This window comes from Mustela erminea, chromosome 4 (genome assembly GCF_009829155.1).
Source record: "Mustela erminea isolate mMusErm1 chromosome 4, mMusErm1.Pri, whole genome shotgun sequence".
Lineage (NCBI taxonomy): Eukaryota > Metazoa > Chordata > Mammalia > Carnivora > Mustelidae > Mustela > Mustela erminea.
The window spans coordinates 117906464-117931919 of NC_045617.1; the positions used below are offsets into that span (position 1 = coordinate 117906464).

General features: G+C 44.9%; 1 protein-coding gene across 8 annotated transcripts in view; it reads right to left on the reverse strand.

Annotated features, from left to right (window-relative positions):
* ANKS1A (ankyrin repeat and sterile alpha motif domain containing 1A) overlaps window positions 1–25456 on the reverse strand; it is a 177836-nt gene that overhangs the window by 81956 nt on the left and 70424 nt on the right. For 3 of the 8 annotated variants that reach the window (XM_032340565.1, XM_032340563.1, XM_032340562.1), the window contains exons 3-11: window positions 23569–23725; window positions 21633–21695; window positions 14566–14862; window positions 13643–13718; window positions 13250–13351; window positions 13052–13153; window positions 11473–11669; window positions 7835–7927; window positions 2009–2135 (exon numbers count right to left, since the gene is read on the reverse strand). In XM_032340565.1, the coding sequence (XP_032196456.1) occupies window positions 2009–2135; window positions 7835–7927; window positions 11473–11669; window positions 13052–13153; window positions 13250–13351; window positions 13643–13718; window positions 14566–14862; window positions 21633–21695; window positions 23569–23725 (1214 nt within the window). Of the gene's footprint in view, window positions 1–2008; window positions 2136–7834; window positions 7928–11472; window positions 11670–13051; window positions 13154–13249; window positions 13352–13642; window positions 13719–14389; window positions 14445–14565; window positions 14863–21632; window positions 21696–23568; window positions 23726–25456 lie in introns of those variants that run through there. The other 5 variants (XM_032340566.1, XM_032340564.1, XM_032340568.1 and 2 more) reach the window with 3 other exon arrangements.

Consider the following 25456-nt stretch of genomic DNA (forward strand, 5'->3'; position numbering starts at 1 on the left):
CTAGAAGAAAATATAGGAAAAAATACTTGTGAACTTATCCATAAAAGAAAAGAAAAGATACACTGTCATCAAAATTAAGAACCTCTGCTCTCCACAAGGCATAAGGGAATAAAGAGACAAATTACAGCCTAAGAGAAAATTACATATCTGATAAAGAGTGTCCGAAACATACAAAGAACTCTCACAACTCAATAATAAGACCATAAACAACCCAATTTTTTAAATGAGGAGAAGAGTTGAAAAGACACTTCATTAGCTATACGGATGGCAAATAATCATACCAACAGATGTTCACATCATGAATCATTATGGGAATACAAATTAAATCCACAATGAAATATCACTATACACCTAATAGAAGGACTACAATTTTAAAAACCTGACAATATTCAGGGGAGGATACACAGCAACTGTGACTCTGATGGAAAAGCAGAATGGCATAACCACTCCAGAAATGGTGTGGCAGTTTCTTACCTAGGACCCAGCAATCCCATTCCTAGCGTTTTCTCAAGAGAAATGAAACCGATGTTTACACAAAAACCTACAAATGTTTATAGTTTTATTTGTAACTGCCAAGAACTATAAGTGACCCAAGTACCCCTTGACTAGAGAATGGGTACCTATGGTACACCCCAACAATGGAATACTACTTGGCAATGCAAAGTAACAAATCCCCAATGCACACAACAACATGGAGCAACCTTCAGTGAATTATGCTAAGTGTGAGATGCCCGACTCAAAGGGTACATATGGTATGATTCCCCTGATAGAACATTCTGGAAAAGGCAAAAGTATTGGGACTGACATAAAAGCAATGGTTGCCAGAGGTAAGGGAAGGGTGTGGAACTGACTACAGAGGGACATGAGAGAGTTTTTGGTATGATAAAACCATTCCGTACCTAGACTAGACTGGCAGTTATATAACCGTTATTTGTCAGAACTCACAGAACTGAACACCAAAAGGGTAAAGTTTGCCATATTTAAATTGTAACTTTTTTTTCCCCCAGAAAGCTCCAAATGGAAACCATAAAACAAAACAAAATAAAACAATTACTATAAAAATGACCACAAAGTTTCTGTGTGCTGGAAGAGCAATCTTTTAAACAAGATAGTTAAAAATCAGGTCTCCAATGTCAGACACATGCGTACATGTTCTCTTCCCCAACCCCCCACCCTCCAACAGGCCCAGCAAAGGGTGGTTCGAAAGAAGCCATCGCACCCCCACTTCTTACCGGAACCGTGACAGTCAGGAATGAAAGGAGGCACTAATCATACCCCATGAAGGATCTAGTACCCGAAAGTTATAAAGAGCGGGAAGAGTCCCCTTTCACGTGCAGTGGGAACGGCACTGCCCCTTGCTGCTGTTCTTACCACAGAGTCTGTCCCACGTCCACCGTCTGCTCTCTGTCCTGCAGCACTCGCTCCCTCACAGAGGAAACGGAATTTCGCAGAGGCAATGAAAGTAGGCCAAGGCGACAGAGCACTCTAGTTACGGGGTGGCAGCCAATCACGGGTCCCTCCCCAGGAGTGTCTCACTCTGAGGTCAGGACTCAAAGCAGAGCCTGTGCCGTCAGCCTGAACCCCAAGGGACTGACTTGTTGGGCTTGTTTTTCCACCACATGAACTTGAGGGTTTCTGACTTGAGACCCCAAATCAATCTCGGTCACACCACAGGCTGTCTCCCCTTCCACAGCCATGGCCTGGTCTGACCTGACCACCTCCCTGCTTCACGTGCTGAAGGCGGGGGGGGGGGGGGGGGGGGGGGGGGGGGGGGCGGGGGGGGGCGGGGGGGGGCGGCGGGGGGGTGAGGGGGCAGGGTGGGCAGGCCAATGCTAATGCAGGGCATTGCGAACAAAAGGTCACAACACTCCCACCACCCCCAACTGCTGTGACACCCAACTTCCCCACCCCAAGGAACATCACCCTCTACTTCCCACCCAGGATCACAAACTTTAAAAATCCTTTTGCAGTTGTTTCTGCGCGGAGTGGGCTAGGGGTGGGTGTGTACCTTTTGGTTTTCCATCCCCATCCGTGGATCCCAACTTCTTGGTTTCTGCTGTTAACAACAGCTCGTAAGGATGCTCCTCCTCTTCCTGGGCTGTGCTTCCCTGAATCCAGGGTCTCACGGCCAAGACCTAGGAGAGGAAACACCACAGACTTTCTCGTGCGGGTGCCTAATGCCAGGACAGGTTATGAAGCACAAATTTGAGATTATTGGCTCTTTTCTTGCCAGAGAGAAGGGGGGTCAGCAGAGGAGGTAAAGAGCTCAAGCATCACGTGGTACCACAGCTGCCTTTCTGGATACACACCTGTACCTCAGATCTCAGTGGCTTTTGGGTAAAACATTCGCCTTTTCTTACCTCATTTTATCTTTCAAAAAGCCATCAATAAGCTCCCAAATCCTTCCTTCCCTTGCCTCTCCCAACATCACAGTGTTCTGCATGGTCTCTTTTCAATGGATAGTAGCTTCTGAGTGGTTTTTAGCTAGGGTGCCTCACAAAGGCCTTCCTCATCTGCAATTCTTCCCCAATATGCACACACACTACCCCAAGGCTGGAATCCTACCCACTTTCTCAAGAGGGGATCAGATGACTTCTGCCTGACCCTGAATGACTGCCATTTACCAGAAACAAAGGGCTCTATGCACCCTTCTTTATTTGGTGAGCCTTTCTTCACAGGTCCTGGGGGTTATAGGGAAGTTTCTCTCAAAAGCCAGCTTCCTGCTACATTTATGGTACTATGAGTTTAAATTAATTCTACCAATCTCTGTTCTGAGAGGAGTCAAACAGTGAGGCAGTATGAATTTCACTGGAGAGAACAAAGCAGCTCTGTCTATGGAGAAATCCCTGATCCAGGTAGCCATCTTTGATGAAATAACTGGACCAGAGCTGGCTTCTACACCCACCAATGAGGTCTAGGTAGCTAAGGACCTTGTGTCCACAGCTAGTCACGGTACGAAGCTGGCCAAGCTGCCTCCGCAAACAAGGCCAGAAACACCTTAAATTAGTGCCACAGTCACACCAAGAGAGAGAATGGAGATCCTCAATTTAGAGGATCGTTCTGGCTCATCTGTCCTAAGAATCCAATGCGTTTCAGAGACAAATTAAGAATAATCATGTACCAGCTATTAGGAGAGTGAGCCAAAGCACAAAATCTCTTCCTGAGCAGTTTGGCTAGGAGGAGTGATACATCATGAACAGAGGGGTTCAGAGGAATTCCCAAGTCCACCCAACAAACAATGGTACCCTTACAAATATGATTCTTTGGTACACGCAGAAACTTCCTCCTTCAGACATGTCCCACAGCTCACTGGAGATAAATCAGGTTTGTGATTCATCAGGGTTTTGCTTCTTGGAGACTTAGCTCACTATGCTACAGCCTAACGAGACAACAAGGATTCTGGCTGGCAGCTCCCGAATAAAGGAGAGGCCATGGCTCCTGTTTGGTAAAAAGGCTGCCACTCCAAAGGCAGAATGATGGTCTCTTTCCGAAATTCTGCTAAGCACAGCAGGAACCTCCACTTTACTGAAAGCCACCTGGAAGCTAAAAGCTATTTCATGACAACAAGCCATTTGCCTGTATTACTTATTCCTTTCACCTCTTCGTAGGAACACAATTAAGGGAACAAAGAGGGACCATTAAAGCAGTTCATACAGTTAATACACAGGCTTTATAGACAGGAATTTGTGTTCTGCAGGTTTACACACCCAGAGCTATCATTTAGCCAGAGCCCTGGAAATCCGATTCCGTGAGTGTTCTGCACACAGCAAGGACCCTTGTATAGCCCCAAGCATGCTTCTGAAAGATATGTGACAGTCTGGATACTCGGCCTATAATACCCTTTCTTCTCAAAGAGGACAGCTGATGACTTCCATCTGGAAAATGGGGCCCACTAGACCTCTGGTCACTCTGCTTGGCTCTCAGGAACAACGAGAAGCACAGCACCAGCGAATGCTAGAGCTGGAAGGGACCTGAACCGTTCCAATCACAGCCAGAGAACACCTGGCTCCAGCTCTTTCATTTCACAGATGCCCAAACTGAGTTCCCAAACAGGTCTGGGGACTTGCCCAAGGTTACAGAGAGCAACCAGCAGAGCCAGGGCCATGAAATTCACTTCCCCTGATTCTGGACCCAAATGTCCTCATTCCCCGCCACCCGCCCTGGGATATAAGACTTTGCATCCAATTTGGAACTCTTTCCCTCCTTTAGACTCTCTGGTGAGAGTACCCTGCTCATATCCAGACAACTTCTTGGGTGATCTTTTCCTCTTAGTCCTGGCTCCTGCCAGCTATGGGATTAAAATCTCATAATAAAGCAAGAGACTGCTTTGCTTTGAGCCTTCCTAACTCCCACTCAAGAAGCCCCCTGTCGAACCCTCCTACACTGCTGGTGGGAATGCAAGCTGGTGCAGCCACTCTGGAAAACAGCATGGAGGTTCCTCAAAATGTTGAAAATAGAACTGCCCTATGACCCAGCAATTGCACTATTGGGTATTTACCCTAAAGATACAAACGTAGTGATCCAAAGGGGCACATGCACCCGAATGTTTATAGCAGCAATGTCCACAATAGCCAAACTATGGAAAGAACCTAGATGTCCATCAACAGATGAACGGATCAAGAAGATGTGGTATATATACACAATGGAATACTATGCAGCCATCAAAAGAAATGAAATCTTGCCATTTGCGACGACGTGGATGGATCTAGAGCGTATCATGCTTAGCGAAATAAGTCAAGCGGAGAAAGACAACTATCATATGATCTCCCTGATATGAGGAAGTGGTAATGCATCATGGGGGCTTAAGTGGGAGAAGAAGATTCAATGAAACAAGATGGAATTGGGAGGGAGACAAACCATAAGTGACTCTTAATCTCACAAAACAAACTGAGGGTTGCTGGGGGGAGGGGGGTTGGGAGAAGGGGGTGGGATTATGGACATTGGGGAGGGTATGTGCTTTGGTGAGTGCTGTGAAGTGTGTAAACCTGGTGATTCACAGACCTGTACCCCTGGGGATAAAAATATATGTTTATAAAAAATAAAAAATTAAAAAAAAAAAAAAGAAGCCCCCTGTCGCAGTGAATATGGCAATAACTGATTTTCAAGAGAAAGGATTCTGCTCTTTACCAGATTATTCTTTAATCTTTTCTACCCCTTTCTTCTAGGGCCGGCAGTAAATTGGAGCCAAAAAGCCATATTCTCTGTTATGTAGAAAGAAACATTTCTGCTGCAAAGAGAAGCTACTACCAGTCACCACCTAACTGGACCAACAGAATGACCAGTAGGGGTCTGGGCAGTTTTCTGGGAAGAGATACCACGGCAGCTGCGCCTTCCCATGAATGTTTAAAACATCTGAACACAGAGAAGGCTGTGGTCAGTCCGATGCAGCTGACAGCCCATTTGGCGGGGCAAAAATGTCTCAGTAGCTTGTGTGCACACACATGTGTATGTGTTTAATTTCTTTAAGCCCATTTCATGACCTGGTCATTAATCTGATAAGCTCCCGTGGAGACAGCTATACTCAGCTTCCCTTAAAGGCTTCCGTGGGTCACCTGACAATGACAAGCCTAGGGAATGGGACACAAACACTGAAGCAGATGGCCTGCCAAACATAAAAGTCAACTGTGATGAGCCAGTGCTTCCTAGGACACGAGGGTTAGGGTAGTAAAGCCTACTAAGTAAAAAATCAAAACAGGGAAGACTAGAGTCAAAGAAAAAGTAATAAAAGTTCACTGTTGGAGAAGACCTAGTCATTTCAACTACAGCAAAGAAAATCTGCTTTGATCATTAAAAGGATAATGACATAGCCACATCTCTTCCGTACTTATTTACTTATAATCACTAAGTAAGCAGAGCTGGGGTTCTCATGGTCTTTCAACTCCTGACTGCAGTGGCCCAACTGACCCAGAATTTCAGACTATTCACAAGCAAGTCCTAGAAGCATCATCTCAGAGTCTCCACATCCAGGAGAGTAATATGGAAATTTCTCCCCTTATCTCTTGATACTGGTTTTTTTTTTTTTAAAGATTTTATTTATTTATTTATTTGAGAGAGAGAGCTCGTGTGTGCATGCATGAGGTGGGGGGGGGGCGGGGCAGAGGGAGCAGACTCCCCACTGAAAAGGAAGCCCAGCAATGTGTCCAGATCCCAGGACCAGTGATCATGACCTAAAGTGCAGAAAGACACTTAACTGACTGAGCTACCTGGGTGCCCCTCTGTTGACACTATTATCAACAAATCACATTCTCTGAAAAGCCTGAGGAGAACAGAAAGTCTTCATTATCTAATATTTCTTTAAGAGCCTTGCATTTATCCTTGGGCATTAGGAATTTTAGTCTAAGTCCTTGTTAAAGAGGTGGCATAAGGCATTTGTAGAGACCTAGCCCCAGTTGAACGTGCTCTGTAAGTAATATAAGTAAAGGTTCTCCTTATAAAAATGGAGTAAGGAAGCAAATCTCCATATTAAAAATATGCAGGGATATGATACATGCACTTCTATCTGCTAGTAATGTATTATCACCTTAGAGGCTATAATCTAGAGACCCTTTAGTTGAAACCTGATAATAAGCATTTTGTAATGAAGGCATACAAAGAAATAGGGACAGAATTTACACCTAGCATAAACATCTTCCCCTATTTCCAACACTGACTTTTATGTTCTTAAAAGGATATCCTTGTATTTAATTATCCATTTTGTTAAATAAAAGCCTTCCTTCTGGTTCCATGAGTTCCAACTAAGTAAAAGAACCTGTCTCACTGGATGGTCTGTGGCAATATCTGACCTTCTAGGGATAAAGTAATGACACTTAGATGACTAGTTTATATCAGTTGATTTTTAAATTAAAGAACAAGAGACCACTGAATGAGCAACAAAATAATGAAATTTATATAAGATTTTGAATAAATACTGAATAAACATAATCTCTGCACAGTGGTAAGGATTAAAGGAGCATTCTAAAAATGAAAGCTCACAGAAAATATGATTTCTTCATACAACCAAGAAGTAAGATTGAACTATTTGCCCCATGATAATAATTCTTCTTTAAAAAGGTGGAATAGTGGGGTGCCTGGGTGGCTCAGTGCGTTAAAGCCTCTGCCTTCGGCTCAGGTCATGATCTCAGGATCCTGGGATCCAGCGCCACATTGGCTTTCTGCTCAGGAGGGGGGCCTGCTTCCTCCTCTCTCTGCCTGCTTCTGCCTACTTGTGATCTCTCTCTCTCTGTCAAATAAATAAATAAAATCTTTAAAAAAACAAAACAAAACAAAACAAAACCAAAAGGTGGATTAGTCTTCTCAAATAACCTTCTTTGCTTTCTCCCACCCCCACGACTCCTATTTCTCTTCTAAAATGAGTCTTCATGACATTTTCCATGTTTGTCCTGGTGGATTCTTCATGTGAAATGAAGAAGAAAAATGTGAAAACAGAAATAAGACACTTGGGGCAGAACCACCAAAGTTTGCTTATAGGGTATCATCTACAGAACAGCGATTAAGGCCATACTCCACGTTTTGTATCAAAAGAGGACATAGGAACAAAACAAGCAAGAAGTCAAACTGTTTAGCTACTAGAGCCAGGAGGAATGTGCATGGTTTACTTTCAATGTGCAACGTGGATCAATAATTGGCCTCTCTGCTGGACAGCTCCATTAAAATTCTTTCCTTTGTACTTCTGAATGGGTTGGAAAGGTCTTCTTCCAGATTACTGATATGCACAAAATTTACTAATCCAAAAAGGCGATAAGCAAATAAGAAAGAAAAGTCTTCTTTAAGCACACATCGAGGTACTTGCAAAAAATCGTATTTTAGTGATGGCAATAAACCCTCAACCCTCTACCTCAGAAGCTGTCAAGGGAAAATACTTCTTATCTATGTGGTCTTCCTCCTCTTCATCAGGTGGTGGCTTTGCTGGAGGCGGTGGCCGTTCCCTCTGTAGAAGAGAAAAAGCATTTCACTATCTCTTTTTTCAAAAAGTATTTTACTATCTCTTTTTTCGATTACCTAACTTTCTGTTCTTATCTTAACTCTTGGAAATGAAAAAGAATGTAAAGAACTCCCCTGAGAGACTAAACTCAAGGATCAGTATCTAAACACATGGTTTAGTATCTGTACCCCCCACCCCCCCACCCGCACCACACACACACACACACACACACACACACACACACACACACACACACTCTTCAGCCAGCAGGCTCTTCACTTTCTGATGTTTGTAGCAGAGAGTATAAACACAGCTTTCATATTCTAGACCACAGTGAGAAATAGCACTGAAACCACAGGCACTGCCTTATCATAAAATGTCCAATACCCATAATAAAACTCTAGCCTAGAAAAGCCAGTGGCTCAACTTTCAGACTGGTTAAAAAGAAGCAGCAGTAAATCAAAGCAATCAACTTGTCAGAGTTCAAACAAACCCATGTTATTAAGGAAGTAATGAGGAAAGCAATCAAGGACAAAAAACGTCAATTCCTGCTCAAACTTTAACGTTACCCCCATTTATTCATCGAAGCTCAGAACTGGTCTCTATCTAGTTCTTGGTCACCTCCTTCAATGATTAGTATTCTGCATCACTCACATACTAAAACCTTTCATCCCTGCCCATTTCAAAAAGGAACATTTGCCAGTTGTCTGCCCTGGAGCAAGAATTGGTGAACTCTTTCTTAAAGGGCCATGGAGTAAATATTTTAGGCTTTTGCAGTTAGCCCCACTACTGCCACAGCTGTACCACAGAGGCAAAGAAGAGATGCAAGTGAGTGTGGCCGTGTTCCAATAAAACTTTATTCACAAAAATGGGCAGCTGCCTGCGGGCCACATTTTGCCAATCCCTGCCCTAGAGCAAGAAACACCCTGAAGCAGGGATTAGGGAGGTCAAATGTGGCCGACAGTTTCAGGAATACACACCACCTTTGGTGACAGAAGGCTGGGGAGAGGCTTGCCATAGTACCTAAGGGACCGGGCAGTGTTGTTTACAGTCCAAAGTCCTAATCCTGCTCCATAATCAATGTTTCTACAGGGAAGGGAGTGGGAACCTGACCCAGGAGTTGGCTTGCAGGCTCATTCCCGGCCTCGCAGGTTAGTTCACAGTGTTGCTAGGACAAGAATATTTATGAAAGGGTGGAGGAACATGGCGAATTACACAAGAGCCTTGGAAAAGTCTGGAAGACAAATCCATGTCCCAGGAGCAGCAGGAGCAGCCAGCGTTAGGTAGCATTAGGTTAGCATTCGGCATCCATGACCTCCCTCTGTTCAAATACACTTCGCCCCTCCAGATTCTATCTTGATAAATCAGTCATTCCTACACTCCCCGGAACCCAATGGATGCCTAATGGCAACAACCTTAAAACAGATTCGTCTTTTCAAGCCAAACAAGGCTATGAGATCACATTTCCCAGAGTTCCACTTTCCCTAGCCAGTCTTCCTACAGCAGCGCAGAAACAAGCTTGGTTCCTTCCAAGGGGCACCATGTATGGAAGGGACTAGCAAAGGCAGCAGGCCTGTCATCTACACCAGCTACCCAACCCTGGGACAAAAACAGCCAGGGAAATACAAAATGAAACACAACAATGACAAAAAGGACCCATCCCAGAAGCCTTCTCAAGACTAAAAGAGCCTAGAAAGAACAAGATGAAAACCTCTTGTGCAAGAAGTGATCACCAGAGATACTGGAAAGAAAGAGAAGCAGGAGCCTCTTTTTTCCTGAACGTGAGAATGCTGGCCCAGGGGCCTGCAAGGGCAGAGCTGAGTTAGGCTCACCATCCACAGCATTTGTAAGGCGTAGAACAAACAGTCCCCTGACCAAGGTTCATTACCAAGAGCCAGGCAGGTAGCACAGCCACCACATATTCAAGTAAGAATGGCAAAGCACGCATCCCAAGATGCATCAGTTTTTAGTTAGCAAGTCCACCAGAGGACAGATTCTTGAGGTGGGAAAGAACAAAGAGACTATAAATCGGTGGCAAAGCCCATAGGAACTTGGTAATTCAGAGCTCGCTTCAGGAACCATGTGTTCCTCTGGTAAGGCCTCCGGCTCCCTCTAATGGACATCACCTGTAAGTACCACACAGGCCGGCTTGCTTGCTTCACTGCACCTAAGGCGGAAGCACAGGAAATCACTTTTGTCCACAGAAGCACGCGCTTCCACTACTCACAAGGAGTCTTACCAATCCTTGAGAATACCCACTCCAGTGGGCTACCACAAGACTGGTTGGCCTTTCAGAAATTCATACAGAAATGCTGGCACTGGGGCACCTGGGTGGCTCAGTTGGTTGGACGACTGCTTTCGGCTCAGGTCATGATCCTGGAGTGCTGGGATCGAGTCCCACATCGGGCTCCCAGCTCCATGGGGAGTCTGCTTCTCCCTCTGACCTTCTCCTCGCTCATGTTCTCTCTCACTGTCTCTCTCTCAAATAAATAATAAATAAAATCTTTAAAAAAAAAAAAAAAAAAAAGAAATGCTGTCACTGTTCTAGGACCAGGCAAACAAAAAACAATACTAAGCCTAATAAAAAAGAACACTAAGAAACACCAAGTCATTCCCAAGGCACACCTGAAAAACCCAAGGATCACCCAGTGGCCAAAGGTTCATCTAAATGGTCATAAGGCAGATTCAGACCAAAAGGGATAAGGCTGGCCTCTACTACAGGAAGGAATAATATACACCTGGAAATCTGCCTCAAGCTGGGATCACTGGGACTCAGAGCAGTGGCAGGTTCAATAAAAATGCAGTGCTCAAAACCTCAGATTATTATACTGGCTATGTAGGAAGGTCGGTCAGGGGAACAGTGATTCAGGCTTGGGCTCAGAGTAAAACCCTAAGGGAGAAAAAGGGAGTAAAACCTCTTGAGAACAATGGACAAGACTGGAGGCAGAAGCAAGCCCTGGAGAAAGGAGCAGTCAGGTGGGAAGGTGGACCAAGAAATGGCTAGAGAGATTATAACTGGGAAAAACAGGAGTGCCACATACTAACACATGTGATATCCGATTAAGTCCTGCTACAACCCTGCTGAATGCAGAATCCGTCCAGATCCAAATGGATACCATTCTGAGGGCAAATGGAAGGTGAGGATGCACTCAGGGGAGACGAGAACTTACTTCAGTGAGCTCTTCCACTGTGGAACAGCTCTCAGGAGAGAAAACTATCAACATACAGCAAAGACCCCAAAGACAGAAGCCGCACAAGGCTAAATGGAAAAAATGCTTCAATTTGCTCTAATATCAAAAACTAACAGAATGATGCAGACATGTTATATTGAAATCAGAAAAGTAAAAATTCTACCTCAAGGGGATCTATATAGATTAACCACAAAAAGCAAAGAGAGATGTGGCAGAGGCCCAGGAGAACAAAGGGAGTAGGCTGCAGGCCTCTGGAAAGCTAGCAGGCACTCGGTGCATACTACCTCTCCCGGCACTCCACCAAAGCACAGCCTGACAACACAGCCCCCGTTTGTTTGTCGAGGGCCCTAGGCCACATACAGGCCTCACTCCAGCAGTCTTCACTCCCGCTGCCTCGGCCTCCTTGTTCATGGAGTCCCGGTCAGATGATCGCCCGCTGGCCATGCTGTCCAACGAATGGCAGGAGACAGCGTTATACAGTGCCTCGTAGGGACCCTCCTCTTCAGCGTTTGTGTCAAAATCAATGATCAGTTCAGTCACTGCTTTCTCCACATCACCTGAGCAGGTTAGAGAGCAAGAGTCAATGGATGGAGAGCATAATCTCAGATTTCCAACCACTACCCAACCCCCTTCCAACCACCTCAAGCTCCTTGTCAACCTGAACTTGACAAACCGTAACTGAGAGCAGGAAAATAAAACAACTGCTTTGCTCCATGGATAGGAATAAATAGAGTTTCAGTTGCTCTTTATACCCTGAGACTCAAAGAGATTTTTCTCTAATTCAATGTAGCAAACCCTTGACATCTATGAGGGATACCTCCCTCTAAGACCTTAAAAATTCCCAAGAACTTCAACACCGCCATAGCATAAACTTAAACCATAAAATGTGAAATGTGAAAGTATAACTGGAAACTTAAGTATTCCTTTCAAATTCTTAGCAGAAACCTCCATGTGCTCAAGCAAAAGAGGGGATGGTGAAGTCTTTCTAACGCGGAGGCGGTGTACAAGGTTAAACTTACCAGAGAATACGAACACCAGACTACCTAGGACTCAAACATGGGACACTGAAAAGTTATAGACTGTTGTGGACCAGAGATCTCTGGGTCTCTGGCAAACAGTCAAAACCGTTACTGTAAAATCCCTGAAAGCTAAGAGTTTAGTGAACTACTAAGCCCATCACCAGTGGATTATAAGGTCAAGAAAAAAAGCAGGGACGGCAGTGGTGGGGGCAGACAAGGACTCCACAGTGAAGACAGGTCGAGCACCCCTTAACCTGATACGTCTGCACCCCTCTGAAAAATCCCTTTCCTGTTTCAGGACTGGTACGTTGTGCTATTCCTCTGGCCTTCTTTGCTATGCTTTGTATTGGAGGGAAGGTGTCCATCAGTATTCTGTCTGTCTCATTCATTATACCTAGGACCCAGAAGGTTGCTCAATAAATCTGAAAGGGTAGACTGTGGTTAATGATGGGGAGGCTGGACTGCTCAAGCTGGTGCCCAGACCACATCTATTGGCTAAGTGATACAGAACCAAAATCTGCCATCTACATGTCTACCAACCAGGTGGTACTCACTCAGTATTTACTGAGGGCCAACTATGCCTACAGCAGGGTAGTGTGTGTTAGGAAAACTTTCCTCGAGATCTGAATTTACCTTGAGATCGTCCGGCCTACACCACATCCCCAAACAGACCTCACAGAGCCAACTATAAAAGTGAGAATAAGATAAAATAGGAAAGAAGAGGTCCGAAGTAAAAGGCCTAAGCTCTGTCCAATAAAAGTTCAGATACTAGCTAGGAAACAATAAATGTGAATATGAACTTATTAAGCACTCCCAATCCCCTGAAGTTATTATTTAAATTAAGCTTTTTCTCTTCTACCAAAGACCATTCATCTCTTCAAGCTGAGAGCTCCTTGACTGGCGCAGAAAGGCCACCTTACCCTGAGACTCCTGGGATACGGAAACCATACTGGAGATGAGAGGTCCCTGAGACGTGGGGGTTCTATCGGCCTCTTTCACACCTCTTTTTCCAGTCATGTGATCTACATGGAAAGACAAAAAAGAGCTGCACCAAATGCAAATGCAAATGGTTCGGTCAGTGTGTCCCCAGGTCGCCCCAACAGGCGATGAATGGGTACCTTCAATAAGCGCCGCTATCTGCTGGCTCTTTTGAGAAGGCAGTTCCCGGACAGTGTCTAGGGCAGTCAGGCCACGGTTATCTTTTATGTTGACATCAATTCCTAGAAAAGCACACCAGGTGGACCGGGGGGAGTGAGCAGTTGCAAGTCAGCCTCAAAGAGGGTCAAATTCCCGGACTCCTAATGTTCCCAGTAGCACAACCAACATTTTTCATCCAAAGCCATTTAATAAATACAGTTCTTCCAGAACAACTCGTACACTTGCAGTCAACCCATGGAGACATACATACATTGGGTTCAAGTGCAGCCAGCAATAATCCCCCTCTGGGGAGGCTAGGGAGAACAAGCCCACCCCGGCATGCCGTGTAAACGAGAGCGCGGCCGACCTCTCACCTGCAGCCAGCAGGATTTGCACCACATCAGTCTTGCCAAACAGAGCAGCCTCATGCAAAGCACTGCCCTTCTCCGTCTGGAAGGCAAACGAGAGCGCAGAGCAGCATGTCATCAGAACAGTGACTCAGGTTTGGCTTGGCTCCACACGACAAATGGAATACAGACAATGGGAAGGAGTGTAAAATTAACCACACAAAGTCCTCTGTCATTATCTTTCCCACTTTTCTGGTCTGGATTCTGGAACCACAGTCGTGGCCCGGACGTGAAGTGTGTTTGAAGTGCCACCATCAGGCCACACAGGAATAACTGTGTAGCAGCTCCAGGAGCCACCTACTGGTGAAGCTCCTCAGGCTCCAGCCCTTCCCAGTAGGGGGAAGGGTGGGGGGAGGAAAAATCAGAAGAAAAGTAAGAGAGTTGGGGGTGGGTGGGAAACAACCAACATCTTAACTTCATGTGTGGTTTGGTGCTTTGGTCGATGCAAAAGCTAAGGAGCAGTCATTCATCAGAATGGACAAAGCTAACTACGCGGGGAAACGCTAAGTTTCTTGTTGGCAAGATCAAATCCATGGGACTTTGCAGGTGGCAAAGAGCAGCAGTGGGAACGCCCGTATAGGAAGATAATGAAATTTTTCTAATTTTGAGAGAGAGTCCACGAGCACATCTTTTCAGGGCATAATGACTATATATTACCCCTGAAAAGGAAAACAAAACAAAACAAAACAAAAAACAAATCAGTAACAGACTCACTTGAGGAGTTTGTCTCTGAAGTTTCACATGAAAATGAGTCAACGGATGGAAGCATCTGAGACGGGATGTGAAACGTGCTAAATAAGAACACAGCCCAGCAGCATGGTCCCTGCGCCTCTCCCACCACAATGCGGCCCCTGGAGCCTGGGGGGTGGGGGAAGCGACTGCCCGGCTACCTGGTAGTTGCTGTCCATGCCAGCATCCAGTAGGACCTGCACCACAGCTCTGTGGCCGTTCCGCGCCGCCAAGTGCAAGGGCGTGTGCTTCCTAGTGTTGCAGCCCAAGAGGTTGGGGTGCGCGTTGAGGAGCATCTTCACCACCTCTAATCTCCCATACAGAGCAGCCAGGTCCAGGGGTGTCTCGAATTTGTTGTTGCGCATGGTGGGGTCTGTCAGCTCCTCTAAGAGGACCTTCACCACCTCCGTGTGGCCGTACTGCGCGGCACAGTGCAGGGCTGTCTCGTTGTCGTTGTTCTAAAGGATTGACAAGCAGATCCCATCAGAAGGGCACCTGGCAGACTGGCCTATGACTGGGAAGCACACCCGGAAAACTGTTGAAATTTAAATGAGAAAATAGCAGCAATATTTGGGGACTATTAGAAGCCGGTCAGAATGAAGACAACAAATGAGGCCAGCTACTCGGATCAGCCACCGTGTGCCCCAGTTACTGCCAGAATGGGGGCTGGGGTGCCCCTCAGATTTACCATCTCCCGTGCGCCATGAAGGAAGTGTCCGCAGGCTGCAAGGAGAGTGAATGGGGGAACGCGGCGGGCCCCGGTCAGAGGCCCCCACACACATGAATGCTGATGATATCACTGCCATTGATTCACTTTAAATTTCAACTGGTTTTACAATTTATGTTCCATCAACCCTGGATTTTCTGATTCTGGTTTTGTTGACCGTCCAGTGCCTTACAGACAAGCTTTTTTTGAAAGAGTTTATTATCTGCACAGCTTCTTGCATGCAAATCAACCAGCCAACAATCAAAGTAAAAGAGCAGAGCACCAAAAGTTACTCTCGGAGATCTCAGCCAACAGCCACCTCCCGGGGAGGGCGGCACCTGAGCTCAGTCACAGAGGAGCCTGGGACCCTGTTGTCACCCTGTGTCTACCCCAGGAGCCTGCACCAATCAACGCATGCGCAAGCTGCCACACGAGGAAGTGTTGCCTATGTCCCAAAGGCTCAGTGAGACACAGGAATGTTTTGTGAGAGGTGCAAAATATTCAAAGTTATAATACAACCATCAGTTCAGATTCACAATCCCGGGGTCCTTTAATGCCAATTGTGTTTCAAACTAAAGACAGAACCTGGGACAAAACAGAAGTTTGTGCTCCATCCACCATCGGAAGCAAAATGCTAATCATTTCAGTTGTGCTTCTTCTTCTTCTTTTTTTTTAAACTACTACTGACAATGTATAATCAGAGCAGGAATAAAGTAATTTCCATGACCTCTCCTTTTTTGGATGCACTAAAGAAAACAATTCTCCCATCAGATTTTGAGATTCCTAAATTGATCCAGGAGGCTTCTGCCACGTTAGGGGAACCAAGCGGATGAGGTGGTGTGTCCATCAGGTCAATATTGTGCACCTCTCAGTGACCAAAAGGTAATAAGTGAAATGTTTCCACAATCGCTTTAATTCTATTAATTACATTAAAAGTAACAGACCAGGAGTTACCCAAACATGCATGCAGTTCCATCTGCTTTTGATCTGGCATTTGACTGCATCATTTTTTCCAGCTACACCAAGTGCACCACAAAGATCTAGAGCTGCTGGGAGTGAGGCCCCCAAAGGCCAGAGTGATAGCAAAACAAAAATTTTTGATGAAATAAGGACAGAAAGGGTGGTAGCAGGAGCCACATGCGAAGATAAATGCACACAGATAAACAGAGGAAGCAGCACTGAGCTCAAACACAGCCCAAGGAGATCAGCAGCTGAAGTGCGGACAGCCTTCGCTGGTCACGGGACAGAGCCGTTAGCGATGGCCTCCTGCGATACAACTGGGCCCAAGGAGTGGATTCCATGTCAACCTAAAAGGTTGGAGGGAAGGGGAAGCTCTGGGCAGAAAGCAAATCTTTGGGGTTCCCTGTGCCAAACCAACCACTTAAGATACCCATTTGGAATGCCCATTCCCAAATAAGCCAACTCAAAGCTGTCGCTTCATGTTCTTGCAATGAGAGACAGCTTCATCAACAAAACACACAGGGGCTTGCTTTACAGTGGTTCGAGGGCAGAGTGGCAACCCAAAGAAATTTTAAGAGGATTCTCAGGGTTTTACATCTCAATTAGCAGGGCAGAGAAAGTCAGCTTATTCTCATTAAAAGCCCAGTCCAGAAAAGCTTGTTCACTCTGAGGCAGACACTGCTGTCTCTTTTCTATCCAAGTTGTCTCCCAACAACCAGAATACTCTGTCCTCGATTTTGTAAAAAGTATGCCATTAAGGTCCGAAGAACTGTAAAACTCTAAGCTAGCCAGCAGGAGGAAAAAAAAGAAAAATCTTGGTTTGTTGTTGTTGTTTGCTAGAACTAAGGCAGCTACCACAAAGCTGTCTTACTGAAAGCAAGGTCTTGATCACTACCAGGCAAATTTCCTGCCTCTGTTAAAAATGGCCTAACCACGTCTCTGCAGAATGTCATATTCAAATTAACAGTGTAGAAAGTATCTCTCATGCTTCAGTCTTGCCAGACATGGTCTGATCATTATAATATTTGTAAGTTGAAGTCTGCGGTGACCCCATCTCTCGACTATTGAACACAGGCCACCACAATGAGCTCTTCCTACCAGCTCCCCTTTGGACGTGACAAATACCAGCGCAGGAAGTCATTAGTGTTGATTCAGGGACCCACAAGAAAGGGAGGGATTCCAAGGAGAGTACCGACTCCTCGGGACCCAGAATCCTTCTCTTTCACATCTTCCAAATCCTACTACAGGCACTCCTCACACCTCAAGAGTTCCCAGAATCATATTGCTATGTATTTGGACTGAGGATGAAGACTAAGAGTGAACACCCCAATTTTCCTCCAAAGTCTTTGCATACTCTCCAGTCTTGCCTGTCTTGAGACTCACTTCCATTTCTCCTTGCTACAGTCAGTACCACTAAGAAAAAAGACCCCAATACTCTTTAAGCATGGAAACCCCATTTAATATGTAAATCCATTTGATTTACATATTACATAATATTACACATTATGTAATATTATCTACATGTTTATGTCTATCTATCTATCTCACATACACATAAACTACAAGCAACAGAAAACTATACAGAAACATTCTGGTGGCTTTTCTCCTCTTGAAACTATTCTAAGCCAACACTTCCCAGTGCTTAGACTGCAGCCCAACTATACTCTTGACCACTGTTGATAGACACCAAAGTTGGAAACAACTGAGCTGCAGCTCTCTGTAGCAACAATGGTGTAGGCTTCAGAAACCTACCAAAATTGGAACAAAAGGATAAACTGGACCTCCTGAGATTTAGCAGACATGGCAGAAACATGAGAATTGGGTCCATGTAGAAGAAGAGCTAGACTTACTCTGTAAATGCTCTGGAAGGCAGAAACCTGATCAAAAGATGGAAAGTTTAGGAAGACAAGTATCAGCCAAGCGTAAGAAACCAAAAATCAGTGGAATCCAAAAAGAGGCTGCCAAGTAGGAAGACTGGTTGTTACCAAGAGAAACACACAACCAAATAAAGCAAAGGGCAGACAGCTCACCTTTCAGGTGAGAGAAAAGGATTCCTGCTTTGGATGCAAAGTTGGCCTAGATCAGTGGTTCTCAAACTGGCTTCGTTTTGGAATTACAAGGGAGCTTAAAAGTAACTGAGTCCCACTCCAGACTTGCCAAGGTAGCACATCAGAGGTAAAGCCCAGGAAGACTATTATTAAAAAGCTTAACAACCTAGCCCGCACCACCTTGACCAAGTATTCATCTAACAGTGAGACAAACTGACATCACGTGCCTCATAACATGAAGGAACAAAATATAACATCACTCCTGCAGCGTTCCTGCTAAAACTATAGGGCCTGAATCGATCAGATTCAGGAAATAACGGGAAAGATGTGAAAATATCAGACAAACTTAAACTGAGTGATAGTTTACAAAATGACTGGTTTGTATTCTTCAATACCATCAATGCTGCAGGTCTCTGTGGCAATCGCTTAGTGGATTCAGCTGTTCGCTGAATGGTGGGTTGGTGGTTCGGTCCCACCCAGGGATGTCATGTTCGTGGTTCCTAGTCATAAAAGACTAAGAAGGGCTAAGGAAGTGTTCCAAATTATGTATGATCCTGGACTGGACCAGGAAAAAAAAAATTGCTCTAAAGAATATTATTGGGGAAATGGGTAAAATCTGAACACAGATTCTGTATTAGATTCCAGTATTGTATCAATGTTGAATTTCTTAAATTTGATGACTGTACTATGGTTGTACAAGTGAATGCCCTTGTTTTTAGGAGATACACACCAAAGTATTTGGGGTCAAAGGGTCATGATCTCCATGACTACGTATCAAACAGTTCATCATCAATTATGCAACAATATATCTACACATTTGAGAGAGAGAGAAAATGTGCATGCAAATGAGACAAAATGTTAACAACTGGTCAATCTAGATGACAGTGCAATGCAGTTCACTGCATTATGCTTGCAACTTTTTATACACTGAAAATTGTGTCAAGATAAAGTTTTACAAAAGCTTGCTGGGTGATTCAGATGCAACCAGTCAAGCTGATCAGAATGTGGAGACAACTGGTTGAGACAACTTCCGGCCTCTTCCAGCTCTGAAACTTAATTATTTTTATGTGGACAGGGAAAGAGATACACCCTAAAACTAATTTGACCATTGCTCACCTTACAATATTCAGACTAATTTAAAATTATTTTAAAAGGGAGCAAATAAATGATTTTAATAGTTCCACCATAGCTACAGATGACCTACATTTGAGACTGGTGTATGCTGACTTGTTGAAAAAGGAAAGGCTCCATATGTCAAAGAGGAAGATGAAAACTCATGAAAACCATCCCTGCTCCCAGAACAGGCACCAGAGACTTTTTTTTTTTGACAGACAGAGATCACAAGTAGGTGGAGAGAGAGGCAGGGAGATAGAGGGGCAAGTAGGCTGCCCACTGAGCAGAGAGCCCGACTTGGGGCTCGATCCCAGGACCCTGGGATCATGACCTGAGCCGAAGGCACAGGCTTTAACCCACTGTACTACCCAGGCGCCCCGCACCTGGGACTTCTTAATTTCTACAGGTGCCTGACAGGACTCAGCAAACAAAACAATTCCCAGACACAATCCAGGTCAATAAAAACCCACTGAATCAGGATAAAACCCAGGGAGGTTCGATTCGAACCAGCGCAAAGAGAGGTTGCATTCATAGCAAAATCCAAACAGCTTTAGCCCTTAGTGCAATTTGCATCATTTAGCCTTTCCTGGGGTGGCGGGAGGCAGGGGTGGGGGGGAGGTAAAGGGCATTGTTTCCAAAAAGAGAAATATGTTCTTATGCCATTTAGACCAATTTTCTTTTTTGTGTAGGAAATCAAGGGATAAGAAAATGTGCTTTAAAGACCCAAAGACTTACCCTTTAATCAGAGCTTTATAAGCTAACTAAACTAACCACCGAGTGCGAAAACAATCACTTCAAGGCACCTCCCCACAAAACAAAACCCTGACCAGACTAATTGAGCAATGTTTCATTAAGCTTCAATCCACCAGTAACAAAGAACAAATTCCAAAGTCCCACTTCAGAAAGAGCAGACTGTATATGCCCTTCAGAAGTCAGATCTCAAATACAACTAGTTATCAGGTAGTTGTATTTAATGTGCATTCACTTACTTAAACTCCAGATGGTATACTGCACTTTACAGGAGAGGAAACCAAGGCTCACAGAACATAAGTAACTTATTTAAGTCAACAAAACCAGTGGGTGGCAGCACAGAATTCAAACTCAGGCTTGACTTGAAAGGCTGTGACCTTTAATAAAAGTTTTCTCCACTGCTACAACAAGTTTAAAAAAAAAAAGAAAGAAAGAAAATGAAGATATGGTATCTTGCTCTTTTGAAAATTAGAAAACAGAGAGGGCCAAGCAAAAGCTAATGCATTCCACTACCCCGAATCAAACTGCTTCTCCGCCATCAAGTCCCAACAGCTGAAGAGCACGGCCCACGTGGAGCTTCACTCACTAAATCAGCATTTCTCAAAGAATATCTGCCTTGCATTTGGAAACATGTAGAAGAACCTTACGTTTCCCTTCCCCGAGGCTACTGTGTTCGGAGCAAGGGAAAGGTAGCTAATGTGACTAACTGCACTGACTTAACCAAACTCCAGACTGGTGCAAAAGGCAAACCTCACCCGAGTGGAAACTCAGGTTAAAACCAGCAGGTGAGAGCATGGAGGAGAAAGGCTAACCAGCACCCACAGTTCTGCCTCCTGGTGTGGTGAAGGCCGGCGCGGGGGTAGGGGGGGATGGACTGTGCCATTCATCACCAGCCTAACCTGCCCCTGCCTCACAGGGAGGGAGGCTCGAGGCCAGTGTCCTGCTTGACCCTGCGACTTCATTTCCTATCTCAGACCCCCCCCAAGGGGCAAGAGTGACCTAGCAGTGAGAGAAGCTGAGAGCTGGGGAGAAGCAACTGAGGCTTTAAAGTCCCAGGCAGAAATGCACGAACTCAAGGAAGTGAGGAATGAGCCCAAAGGGACAGCTTTTAAGAGTAAAATGGAGTCACCATACCCCTTCCCCACCACCTCCACCACTAGCTTATTGAAAATGAGATTCCACTTCAAAAGAAATAGAGAAAGCAGTGTAAAAAAGATCTTTAAATCCAGTTAGTGTAATTTAATCATTTTCTGTGCTGATTAAAAAGTAAGCTAATATAATATGTTTGACATCTCTTAATTGAATTTTTCTTTTTCAAATTTAAATGATTTTTAGCAATCACAATGGTAAAATATGCATATAATATGGTTCCTTCTCTTTCCCCATTTCGGCCATTTCTAAGCTTTTCAGACATTCCGGGAAAAGCACCCAACCTTTCCAGAATTAGCATGGGTTTTAAAAATAAAACCCAAACTCACTGAAGCTGCAATTTCCCATTCCCAGACAAGCCAAAAGCAGATGGGCTGAAGCAGACAATAGTCAGGGTGAAGATGAGGAGCCTGAGTGGATGAAAGTGGAAGCCAGAGAGGACCAAAGAGGGAGTACAGCTTGGAGATATGATGCAGAGAAATCCTGGCAGCAACGTACACACCTTGGCATTGATATAAGGGTCAAAGGGGCCGTACTTTTTGAATTCTTTGATCTCAAGAGCATTCTATAAAAAGGAGAGGAAAAGAAAATGTGATGATAAAATGGATGAAAAATATCAAAGCAATCCCCAGCCCCGAGGGGGTCCAACAGGAGAACAACGTGGATCTGCCCTCTGGGAGCCTGGAAAGGAAGTTAATGGGGGAAGGCAGGCTCGAGGGCACAGCACTCATCACCCCTTCTTATCCAACCATCCAATTGGAACCACATTAACGGTTTTTAAGTAGATCCATGTGGTACTACTACCTAGAGCCATTAGGTTCTTCCAGCTCCTGCGGAAGTCTTGCCCAGCCCCTGCCCCACCCAGCTGCCGGCCAGATACTCAGAACACTGGGCTGGTGTCCCTATCAAGGGATACTCCAGGCGGGAGGTGGCAGTGAGCAGGACAAGCTAGCACACTCAGGTGGCCCAAAAATCCAAGCAGCTGTGTTTTAAGGCAAAAGTGAGCAAAGACAGGATTAGAAATGGTCGCCGAAAATTTCTTAAATGAGAAGGACTTTAATGGGTGACTAGTTGGTTCAACATGGAGGAATAGGAGTTAAAAGCAAACTTCCTGATAAATTTCCTCCAGTTAAGAGAAATTACAATCACTTTAGCCAGGAGGAGTAAAACTGCATTTAGATTCTAAAGCAGCAATTCCAGAGACAATTTTCATTCTTAATGTTATGACACAAACATCCTCATGGATGATCTTAAAATTTCTGTGGCTTACCTATCCAGAAAATACAGCTTGAGAAGCAAAAGGGAAGCTGATTACCAGCTATACACACACAATCTCCAATTTGAGAGATTTGGGAGCATTGTTTTAATTTTCGCTATCCTCAGGGTGAAGCTGCCCTTCTCTGAGTCAGTCTTGGTCCTAACTGCTCACTGAGAGGGTGCAGAGCCCTACTGATAGATGGGCTCACAAGAATGATTTCCTATTTTTGGAGGAAAAACCCTGACCTAATCCTACAGGTAATTTAATACTTTCCTCTCAGTAAAGTCATTAGAAAAACAGTCCTGGGCTTACTGAGAAAGAGCAACATCTCTCTCACTCAAGCAACTAAGAAAAGCACCTGCTTCAGTTCAGAGCAGAGAGGAAAACAGAGTGGCCTGTCACACAGGGAAAGCCCATCTCCTCTCAAATGGATACACGATCTCAGACTCAAACTACAGGAAACTGCATTTTATGAGAGGACTGTCTAGAACCTGCATAATGCAAGCATAACTTTTCCAAAGGAATCAAGGTGAAAAAAGTGGAGGTATGGTATCAGAGAACATAAATCCATGGCCACTTTAAGGTATTTTTGCTCAACTGCTGCCTTTTTTTTATTTTCTAAGAATTATCTCTGCTTTACCAAAACAGGGTCACTCTTAAATTGACCTTAGGAGAGAGCATATAAATGATTTTCATTCTGCTCCATCACCTCTGGCCTCTGAGCTTACTCAGATGTTTTTAATGAGCTCCTTTTTCAGTCCCGGGATGAGTCCTTCCACTTCTGCCAGCTGCGATGGAGGGAGAACACCGCTTATCGGCTAAGGCCACACCGCCATGCCGGTGGCATAAGCACTGCTTGTAATTAATTAAGCCTGCCACTGTGAAATGGCCTCTAAACAATTTTATGGGATTTGTGCTATTTCCCATTTTGCACATGAGGTATGTAGATCTTTATGATAGCGCTACTCCAAATCTGCATGATTCAGATGCATGTAAAATGCTTCCTTGGGGTATGAGATCTCCCTGATGCCCTCGGAGGAGTAGTGCTGGGAGGAGGGGAAGCATTTGTACGGCCTGGAAGAGCTGGTTCCCTGCAATCTGTGCTGCGGAACTGAAACAGCACCGGGGCCACCACGGTCTGGCTATAGCTGAAGGGAAGAATGCTTCTCTTCCTTCCGACCTGTTCGTTGACTCTGGTGTGTGAGGGCCCTTGATGGATGAGCAACCGCACTATCTGGGCATCTCCTTTCCAGGCTGCCAAGTGCAGAGGGTAACAGCCTTTGGAATCAGCCACATTGGTCAACGCATCGTTCCTCAGAAGAACCTCAACCACATCCCTAGAAGGCAAAAATCAATCATGAGTTTGCAGAACTCAGAAGGCTTTCCTACTTACAGCGCTTCACATCTGGGCAGCTGAAGCCCTTTCAGATATTATCTCACTCGGGCCCCCCTCTCTCTACCTGAGCTCATTGCCCAGTCTCTTCTGGCTACGTGTACAGCTGTTGATAGGCGGCTGAAACATCTTGAGCCAAATGACACTGACTCATCACCTTGCCATTCTCTGGGCTTTCTAGACAATCCATCTCTATTCCATTATTTTGAAAATGTCTGGTTCCCCTGTCTAAACCTTACAATGTTGCCTTGTTTGTGATGTTTAAACAGCATTTGGGGATAAAATTTACATGAAAGTAGTCATGCAAGACAAATATCGTTATTCACCATATTATTCAGAGCATTTAGTGATGTGGGAGCTAAAAGCAGACAGGCAGAGCGGAATTAAAGTTGCTGCAAACATAAGCCAGACACATATGGTATCATTTGATACATCCAGAAAGAAGGGCTTGGCTTTCTCCTTGGTGACACTACTAATTAAGCAGATACAAATGTATAATTATCCCCATGCACATGAGGTCAGAGAAAATCCCCACTGTAAATAAAAACAGCATCTGGATAAACTTGGCTAACAAGCTAAAGTCATTTAAGTATAAGATTTACTTTAATTCAGGCCACCCCACCCCCAGTTATGGGGGAAGGGGTCTCCACAGAGTCCGTGTTTAGCTTTGTCCAAGATGACCATAGAAAAGACACAAGGATCATATTCAATATATTTCAGAGAAGTTTAATGTAGAAGGAAACAACCACCACCTCTTTCAGGCACAACAGACTCCATTAGGCTGAGCTAAACACTGTACAGGTGATACAGAATACCACCGGGGGCGGAGGGCCCTGTTCCTTGCTCAGCAAAATCCAAAATGGTTCTGATAATCCCACCTTATGAAAACTAAACTTCTACTCTTATCTCCTAGAGCATGATGCCTCAAGCTCTCCTTACCACGCTCTATGCTGCTACACTCTGGGCTCCATTCTTCCACATCCTGGCAAATCCACTCACTGTACTCCCTGGCTCTGCCTGCCTCTGGGCTGGACCATCACATTGTCTCTCATATGGAGGGCAGTGCCCCCTGGAAAAGGCTGCCAAACCATTTAAACCTATGTCATCTTCTCTCCCACTCCCCCCAAAGCACAGCTTCTCCAGAAAACTTTCCATGCAAATCCCACCCATCAACTACTAACCAATACCTAAAGAGAATTAAATAGGCCGTACAGGGGCGCCTGGGTGGCTCAGATGGTTAAACATCTGCCTTCGCCTCAGGTCATGATTCCAGGGTCCTGGGATCGAGCCCCACATCAGGCTCCCTGACTGGGTAGAAGCCTGCTTCCCCTCTCCCACACCCCCTGCTTGTGTTCCTGAGCTTGCTCTCTTTCTCTGTCAAACAAAGAAATAAAATTTAAAAAAAAAAAAAAATAGGCCATATGATCATGTATTTTTCCCCTGAAAAAAGGTTCTTGTTGTCTACCAGGCTAATTGTATGAGGAAGAGTGGCAAGCCAAAAGAGTAAATAAATAAGTACTTTAAGAGAAGGGAAGTTTCTTATGACCACTCAGTTTATCTTCAGGTTACAAAGGTGCTGGTTACCTAAGAGATTATCCAGCCCCTTTATATCTGGCTGTCCCAAACGTGACCTTCACAAGCAGATCACTGCAGGGCATTGTGCCGCTTTAAAGAA